The 9786-nt window shown below is 42.5% G+C and overlaps 1 protein-coding gene across 1 annotated transcript; it reads right to left on the bottom strand.

Annotated features, from left to right (window-relative positions):
- Positions 1 to 296: 296 nt before the first annotated feature.
- LOC139214179 (tetratricopeptide repeat protein 39C-like) lies at positions 297 to 9178 on the bottom strand. Its single transcript, XM_070844941.1, has 14 exons — positions 8843 to 9178; positions 7298 to 7346; positions 5857 to 5985; positions 5564 to 5678; positions 5005 to 5410; positions 4220 to 4388; positions 4008 to 4101; positions 3819 to 3926; positions 3617 to 3726; positions 3402 to 3525; positions 3192 to 3289; positions 2914 to 3018; positions 2088 to 2126; positions 297 to 1073 (listed from the first exon to the last, which is right to left on the bottom strand). Exons 1-14 carry the CDS (start codon positions 8983 to 8985, stop codon positions 984 to 986), a joined length of 1779 nt encoding a protein of 592 aa, XP_070701042.1. The 5' UTR covers positions 8986 to 9178; the 3' UTR covers positions 297 to 983.
- Positions 9179 to 9786: the final 608 nt, after the last annotated feature.

The following is a 9786-nucleotide window of genomic DNA, read 5'->3' as shown; positions in this document are numbered from 1 at the left end:
GTTTAAATTGTCGTGTTGATTCAACTTAGTGATCATCTTAGAGGTTACACTTTGTCGCCCCCATTGAAGTGTATTACAGTTATACCACCGAGGGTAGGACAGACTAACGCAATCAATACTCCCTGATGCTCATGTGAGTGCATACTTGTTTTAAACGGTTGGAGCGATGAACTGAGTTATCAGTAGTGACATTTGTTAGCTGTTAAAAGCACAATGGAGTAAATGTATTTATCATGCACAGTAGACATTAGTGTCCCACTCAAATGATGCCTTACCAAGTGTAGTGGATAAAACTATTTCCTTTTTACAATATTAATTTTATTATCTTAAAACAAACAATATTAAGGAGAGCCAGTTCGCAGCCAAGAGCAGCACTGTGTGCGCTGGCCACTCAGCAGTAGCACACCACCATGATGTTGGCACAGCTGTTAAAACTTGTGTGCAAGTCATATTTACACCGATTAAAAACAATTCCGCCTAAAAAAGGGGCTACGTTAAAAACAAAAATCACTGTTTAGTTCTCATGCCTATGGATTAGCAAAGCCTTTACAACACAAATGTGAAAGCCAAAAACCAACATTGCCATGGTAAGAATATCAGCCTCTCAGAGTCATAGGCTGATAGTAGTCATTCATTTTAATCGCTTCTTCAGTTCATACTTTATGTGCCATTACTCTGCTTGACCTGAAAAAGTGTCCCTCTATGGAAGCAATGTGAGTGACGCTTTCAAAATTAGGTTAGACTTAACTGGCATCTAGTTCCAAAATTAACTTAACAATAAAACCCCAACAGACGGTGTAACATAGGACCTTCTGTAAACACTTAAAATATATATTGCACATATTCTAAAATTATTCATAGGCTCAGAATATGAAAAATAAAAATAAATTAATTCAAACAAAAAAAAAAAACAGTGCTCAGAATGATATTGTGGCTTTTTGTAGAGGCATTTCTTCCAGTGCTTTCTGAAGTCCAGATGAATGTCAAGGCTGGGCTGCAGCCCTCATAGAGGCGAGAGCAGAATGAATACGAACATGGAGCCTGTTCTCAAAGTCATAGCCGGCATAGTCCTCCTGCATAATCCATGAGAAAAAGACAAAACAGTGAATAAAATAGTTTTCTTTTGCGTGTGCTCTGCACTCTAACGAGCCTTGCAGTCAGCACTCTCGGACCGATCAATGCACTCGCTGCCCAATCATGTAGCAAGCACACCCATTAGAGAAGCAGAGCGCCTGCTGCTCGGCTCCTCCTGTGCTCCGGTCAGACGCTGCCGCATCTGCTCAGGCATGCAGAGTTGGCCATTACAGCAACAGCAGAGAGCTCTGCCCTCCGTCATTGTCAGCTGCGAGGTCTCCCTCTCACTGAGGCTGCACAACATCCCTTGTTTCCTCAACATGGGGCAGCTTAACAGGGGAAGCCTGATTCAATGGACGCCCCCTGAAGACATGGCGGCAGGAACCTGGTTCAGCGATGCACTTGTATTGTTTCCAAGGTGAACTGAGCATAATGAGCGCGGTCCCTTGTTACCTTAGATACATTTCCACCTTCTCTGGACTGTTGAACGTGTGTTCTTTTCATGGTCAGTGCCTCACGATCCGGTGGTGAGCAGGGGGAGACGAGCCTCTCTTCAGGCGTGGAACACCCAAGTTTTTCAGACCACCCAAAGCCAGTCTACATTCATAGACTGCTATTGTTCCAGTTACTGTCATACCATCAACCCCTAGTCCAGCTGGCCTACTGTACCCGCTGAAGGAGAACCAAGCAGTAAGCTGGCTCCTCCTCGTATTGGGTATGCTATTACCTGATCAGGCAGTGAGTGTAATGATCTGACTGATGGCAGAAATAAGGCAAAAGCCTAAACACCTTCCTGATTTATTAATTTATTAAGGCAATTATTGATATCAGAGATCTTTGCGTTTGTCAGTGGTAAACCAATAATGAATCGAGGAGAACTAGTCATAGAACTTGATTCCAACTACTTTTGAAAAGTCAAAGCAACAGAAAATCAATGTAATGGTCACATCTTTACTGTGCATAAAGCCAAAACAATGTGCAATAAAAAAATGTAAAAAAAAAAACTACTGTACCTTGGCCTGAAGCATTAGCATCCTGCCCTTCCCTGCAGACTGAAAAAAGACAGAATAACATATTTAGACTGTGACCCAGAGTCAGAGGGAGTTTCTCTCTATGAGTGATGCCCTGCTTAACTGAGATCTAGCCTCGCAGACACAACCAATCAATTTTAAAGCCCGTTTTAATTTGTTGACCAACACCGCCTTTTAGCATTTGGGTAACATAGCGAAGGTGAGACCTCTAACTAAGCTAGCGAAATGCCAAATCGCTTGTTCATGCTTTTTTTTCTAGTCCTCTTGACTACCGTAATGCTCTACATACTGGTCTACAAAAAGAAGCAATTACTAAAACTACAGAAAGCTGCAGCCAGGATCACTCTCTCCCGATTTAAGCAACCTGCACTGGCTCAAAGTATCTTTTAGAACTGAATTTCAAGTCTTTCTCTTAGTTTTTAAAGGTGCAGCATGGCCTCGCCCCCTTTTATATAGACCTCCATGGAATACTCTGCCTTTAACTATTAGACTTGCTGACTCAGTGGACAGTTCTAAACAACAAGGCTAATTGCCTATCACTAGCAACTGTTTGAATCTTTTAGAATTTTCTCTAACTTTGAATTTCATGGCTTTTTTACATGTAAAAGAAACTGTGTAAATTCTATTTTATAATTGGTGGAGCTCATTTCCCACCCCTTCCTCCTCGCATATGTGTACAGTTTTCCACTTCTGTTTTTTGGTGTTCTTGTTTTGCTGCTGAACTGAGAAAGCACTTTGAGCTGTATTCTATGCACGAAAGTTGGTGTATAAAAAAGTGAATTCATTCAAACGAGTTGTATAAACTTGCCTCTGGGTTGTTGAGCAGCACACAGCCCAGTTCATAGCACGAGTAGGGCTGCACATAAGAGTTGCTCAGACGACCCACTTCATCCCTTACGGCCAGATGGAAATACTGCAAAAAAAAAAAAAAAGAGGAAGTCAGTTGCAGCTATTATCACCGCAGTTTCACAGTATTGACTTGTCACTGTTTAACTCACTGTTTAACTACAGCTGAGTGAGCGCATCTTGCAGTGCCTCATATTTCCAAGCCCTGCTCACTGTATTATTAATCAGATGTGAGAGTACCTGAGTGGCATCTTTGGTGTTGTGAAGACATTTGTTTATGGCACCAAGAAGCAGGTTTTTCAGGCCTGCACATGAGGCATCGTCAATCCCCTGCAAGACTAAAAAAAGAAACCCGATTACTCTACGCTGAATGACACAACAACAGACAAGGCTGCAAAACAGCACACACAAACTGGAGCTTGGTGATCTAAACATTTCATAATCAAGTACCTTGCGTCATTGTCTGCAGCTTGGCGGTGGAGCAGTTGGGCAAAGCTTTCCACAGATAAAGAATCTCGATCACCGACAAGATGCAGAGCTCTTTGGATAGACTGGGGCTCCTTAGCTTCTCAGCCTGATAAAAGATGTGCACACATACTTCGTTGACTTTCATTGTGTTTGGCGCCAAAAATTTGCAATAGAAAATCATCTGGACACACACTCACCCTCTTCATGGAGAACAACTCGATCTGATTGTTCTTGCGCTTGAAAAGTCTTTGAACATCCTTGAACACAGCGATCGCTCCCTCCAGGTCGCCTGTGGCTCCTTGGCACACTACGCAACACAACAAAATGTAATATGGATTAGGAACCATTATCAGACTCAGAAGGTGTCTTTAAAGCCTTGTTCATTTGTACTGACACCACCTCCAGTTAAATAGGCGTAGTAGCACTGGGACCAGCGAGACTCAGTCTTCAGGCGCTCAAAGGCTCTGTAGGCTTCTCTGTAGTTCAGTTCAATCATGCTGCACCAACCTAAAATGTTCAACAATCAGAAATTATGATGCAGACTAACGCTGAGCGAGGTGGTTTGAAATCTGAGAGGGAAAATAATACCTATTTCATATAAACACACGTGCTGAATCTCCCTCTGGTCAGAGGCCAGATCTAAGGCATCATGGAAGGACGTCAAGGCACTAGTGATCTGGCACTAGAAAGGGGAACTCTGTGGTGTGAGTTACAGGCTGAGACAATTTAACGCTTTCCCAAGTCAGGAGAATAGGCCACAAAGCAGTATACAGTGAGGTCTGATCTTAACATGGATTTACCTCCAAGCGTTGAACTCTGCCCTTGAAAAACATGAAGAGGGAGGAGTTTGGATAGATGGCCTCCCTTTGTTGAAGAATGGATTTGGCTTCCATCAGGCCTGCCTGTGTGTCTGTGCCATCCAGAGCAAAGAAGGGCTGCACTACCGTGTGGTACCACAAGAGGGCCAAGCTGTGAGGAGAGCAGAGGGACTAATAAGTAGATGTGTACTGTATATACTGTACAAGGGGGAAAAAACCAATTACAATCATGACACCATTTGGAACAACAGTAGAGAAATTCATAATGGTTTGTAACTCATTGGTTGATGAAGAGAGATTCACCACGTCAGACAAACAAAAAAATAGTAAATAGCATAGTGTAGCGTTACTATTACTGACTGACTTTATTAATCGGCACGCAGAGAACTTGGTAGATATAATTACATTTCCTAATTTATTAAGTACAAATATGGTTGCCAATGCATTCTGCAAATATTATGCATTATATTGTAATTTATCCTACAGTGTCTGTTATCAAAACTGTTTATAGTGAAGTGACACTTAAGGTTTTCATGTTCTGTATTTTGCTGGTTTTGTGTTTGTTAAATATTCATCAATTCCGTGTGGCTGAAAAACTGATTTCATATTACAATGAGTTAATGATATGATATACACATAAATATATAAAAAGCCCAATTTGGGCCCAAATTGGGTTTTCATTATTTTGTCATACTATTAACAACTGAATTCATTTGTTGGTGTTTCAGTTTCAACCACAATACAGATGCACAAACATACTCACTCACGTAGCTAAGGGGGCCTTCATGTCCTTACTTTCACTGGCATACGTGAGCGCTGACAGGCCTTGGAGACGGTCGCCAGGGAAGCCCAGCAGGTTGACGATCTTCAGCAGGTGAGGAGGCACCATCGAGATGCAGAGGTGGAAGAGGCCGTAACCGAAGCTGACCGAACCTTTTAGCCGATCCAGAGCCTCTGGGCTGATGCCGTCCCGTCTCTGGGACGGGCTCGGCCCGGGCGAAGAGGAGCGGCCACGGTCAGACACGTCAGAGGCGGGGGACAGAGACGGAGGCGCCATCGCTGGCTGTTCAGAGGCTCTTCTTCTGCTGCCCTCCTGCAGGGTCGTGATGTCGCTGTAACACTTGTTGTACATCTTCCAGGCTTTTCGGAGGATCCAGCCTCCTTTGATGTATGCTGTGAGTTCATTGAAGATGAGGTCAATGAAACATGCTATTCTCTGCGATTACATACATAAAATATATGTGTATATGCTGAGATTACAAAAATGCAACGTTCTTTATTCTTTATTTCACACTAATAAATGCCGTAAACTTAAGGTTCCCTTACACGACAGCTCTTGTTTGATGAAAGACAGCACTGCAAGGTAAACCTGGCAGTCTGCAATAATGATCTGCCTCTGGAGTCGGTCCATTGCAGCCACCCCCGACCTCTGAGAGTCCATCTGCCCACACAAACACGTCACACTTATGGACTGATATGACAGACATGTCGACAAGCTAACTGCACACCTGTATACTACGGCACAACATAAAATGCTCCTTTCAAAACAAATTGAATTTATTACACATACACACACACACACATATTCAATTCAATTCAATGCTGAAGATGTTACTCACACTCCTCTTGATCTTGTTTTTAATGGTTTCAATGACACCAGTGTTTTCACTCTCACACAGTCTCTCTGTAGCTTTGAGGTCCTCGAAGGCCGTCTGCATTTTCTCCTCCTCAAATGTCATCATGGCGTTCTACGAAAAGGTAAACAAATACATAACCCCGTTATTTACATACAGCGATTCCAAAATGGATGTTGGTGATTCATGGGTTTTAAAAGAGAAGCAACAAGTCTAGTCCTGATTGACACAAGTAAAACAAAACTGCACAAATTAGCACTAATCTTCTTATGTTTTGTCATACATTTTCCTTCTATATATGTGAGATCACTGTGTCATGACCCTGTTTTCAAAACCACTAAACACACCATGAAGCCACTAGCACGCAATCAAACAACATTTGATTTTTCATCTGTGAGCTAAAGCTGACTTTAAATTGATGCGATCACAAAGTGAAAACTTTGGATAAAAGCGGGAGCATGTATTGTGAGGTGGAATATGATCAGCAGACACATAAAATCAACGACTTCTTGATTCATCACTTAAAAACAATAAGGAAGTACAATTGTGAATTGGCAGATTTAATTCACTATTATTTTTCTTTTACTTTGAATTTCCCAAACCTTTGTTTACATTCTAATTTAATTAATCAAGTTATAATAGCTCTAAATTGATAATTTTATAATTCATTGTAATTAAAATAATTACAGTAAATACACTCAAGGCTCCAACTTCTGTTGTACGAGGAGATACATTATACGAGGAAAGTACTCGAGGTGACTGATCTTCCCGATACTTTGCCTGCACTATCATTTGTTTTATCTTTTAAATTATTACGATTTTCTTGTGAGTTTTTCTTTGCATGTGCAGGTATCAGATGAAAGGTCACCCCACAGTGTGGTTAAGTCGTGCTCCTGTTGCCCTTAAGGGGGTCAAATCCTCCTCAGTGTTCAGATTAACAGAACAACACATATCAGTACAGGTAAATCAGGTTAACTTGGTATTAGGAATCATTGTTTCTATTTTAAATTTTAAAAAAGGGATATTTGTGCTAAAAAATGTGAATATCCTTTTGCTGACAAAGCGGTAAAAAACTGTTAAGTGGACCATGAGTTAAGACTCATGTTTCCAATGAACTGTCAGGCTCAACTGTTTTGTATAAGTTTATTTTGAACTTGCACTGTACTATGTGAGCATGCTTTTAGTTGTTAGCACAGAGTTGTTAATGTCAATGCAGCCCCAAAGTCATGAGGCCTTCAAGTTAGTCAGCCACACATCTGTTCTCGTGCCAGTAAAAATAAGACATTTGTGCCTGGCAGCAAGATGAGGGAAATTCCTTTAAACCTCATTATGAAACAAAAATGTGATTATAAGTGGAAATCATTTTGTCAGCAACTAGACCACAGAGCGACACAGAAAAGTGCTGTGGTGTTGCTTTTTGACTCACCAGAAAACTGACAAAACTGGCCCCGAAACTCATCAAAGGGCTGTGGTTCCTGAAACAGAACATGAACAGGTGACATGTCAGCGACAGGTGTGCTGTGTGAACAGGTGACAAATATGTGTTAAGCCAGTTTCATGCATCAAGCACTGGGTTCATTCACTGTGAAGACATGAACAGGTTTAGGCGCAGGATGACAACTCCAACAGGAATGTGGTGACTTCAGAGGACAGAGACATCCCTTTGTATCTTTCTTGGTGAATCCCCATTATCTAATCTCCTACAGCCACAATGCCACCTTAACTGAACCAGGGGGACCTCAGCAGGAAGCAGGTCCATCACAAACTTATTCCCAGTTGCTGTGTGTGTGTTTTGCACTTCCCTCCATCTTTTTTTTCTTCTTATGCAATCAGATCAGGATGACACCTAGTGCTTATCGCAATTAGTGGAAGGGGTGACATTTAAGCTTTCACCAGGGGTCTGGACGCATAGGGGTTTGCCCTTCTGTGGCATCGACATTCAAGTTGAAAGCAAGCCCTTCCTCGAGATAATAAGCCTTAATAAAAACAGCATGGTGTGGCTGATGAATGTATAGAAAATGCTGCAGCTGGAAAGCGATCTATGGTCAGAGTGTGTGGTTCAGAGCGGCGGCTACCAAACTGTTACAGCTTTACAGTAACTCACTAACCCATCAGAGTTTGGTTATAATGAAGACAGCCAAACCAGCCCAGATTGAAAAGGAGAAAATTAAATTTAGATGTGAAAATATAATTACTATTTGGCTTAGCGTAGCATATTGTGCATTATTTTAGCTTTCCTGTCCTGTTAACTGTTTTTGCACTCCCCTAGATCAGGTATCCCAACGCCACAGGATGTGTTAGAGCCTGCTGTTGAAATTCAATCTTTAAATTTGGAGCCGTAATTATATTCAACAAACATACCTTTGTTGTTCAGACCATGTCTAGACAGTTGCAACCATCCAATAACTGACATGTGGTTGTGATGTGAGTTACTAGCTGGGCCAAGATGCCAAATTTAACAGAAACTAGTTAAACGTGATTGACAGCCAGTTACTTGGCTGGCAGGGAGTGGTTTCTTCTTTAAAGATCAGTATACATTTGCACCGATGGTGGTCACAACACTTACAGCAGCCTGTTACCACATATAAAGAGCAACATCATTACAGTAACAAAGTCACTGGACTGTTTGAGCATCACAAGTCACGCTTTGGGTGTGGATATTTGCTCAGGGTATTCAAACTAGATTCATCCTGCTTGTGAGGAGATCATATGGTGCTGCACTGGGTAAGCGTGACTAGGATGTTGGGGTTTTGTTTTGCAAACTAGACACAGGCAGTGCTGGGAGGGATGGCTGTCTCTATGGATACTGCTCATGACTGACCACAGTAGTTTGGAAACATCAGCTACTGCTTGTCATGATGTGTAACAACCCCGTGCAGACAATATTTAAGCCTCCATCACTGAAATGTTCCCCAGAGGTCAGAATAGACAGACACAGAGAGACAAACTGCTTTCAGTCTCTGAAACAGACCTGTATGCTCTGAACAGCTCGTCGCTCTCCTTGAATCCATTGTTGAGGAGCATATTGATTCCCTTCAGTGCCAGCTCTGCGTCGTTGATGCGCTCCGTCTTCTCCTCCACGCTGCCCGGGGCTGGTTCCGCCGGGTCCGCCATTGAGGTACCCGACACGGGAGGCGAGGGGCTGAGCGCGGCCACACAGGAGGAGGAGAGCTGGGAGGGGAAGCTCGGCGTGAGTCGTTAGTTTCCTCACAGGCAGAATAGTCTCAGCCAGCCAATACAAGCAGCCGTATTCATACTGTTACATGAGGCGCTCGGGAGCGAGCTAACAACATGAGTGTGTGTGTGTGTGTGTGTGTGTGCTGGCTGTGTGGAGCAGCGGTTGTTCCGTGTACAGTAGGTCGGCACATCCGGGAACTTCAGAGTGCGACACGTCCCCGCCCATTTCTGAGGGAAAACAAAAGCACTCTCCGGATAATATAATGCGAAATAGGTGGTGTGGGGATGAGAGACTTTCTGGATGAAGGATTGTGGATCTGATCTGTACCTGTTTGGAACTGTTGGTCGCCCCACGACACACGTTACTTCCGCATTCCGCGATTACAACAGAAGTAGAGTGTATTCTCTATTTCAAAGGCGCTCGCATGAACGAATATAAGAGATTAGTTTTCGGCTAAATCCCTAAAAATATAATTAATAATTGTACTTAGCTAGACATCTTTATCTGATATTAAGCATTGGTAGCCAAGAGAAAGAAAGAAAAGTAAGAAGCGCTCTGATTGGTTGAAAGTTAATGGGTCACTGATTCGCTGTAAAAAATAGAAGCAGTCTGATTGATAGAAAGTAAGAAGCTCTCTGATTGGTCGAAAGTAAGATGCACTCTGATTGGCTGAAAGTAAGGCGCAAGCAATAGTTTGGTAATTAGAGAATACACAAACCAGTCATGTTCCATTTTTC

This window comes from Pempheris klunzingeri, chromosome 15 (genome assembly GCF_042242105.1).
Source record: "Pempheris klunzingeri isolate RE-2024b chromosome 15, fPemKlu1.hap1, whole genome shotgun sequence".
Lineage (NCBI taxonomy): Eukaryota > Metazoa > Chordata > Actinopteri > Acropomatiformes > Pempheridae > Pempheris > Pempheris klunzingeri.
The sequence above is the reverse complement of the archived record's forward strand: the minus strand, read 5'-3'. Positions and strand labels throughout refer to the sequence as shown.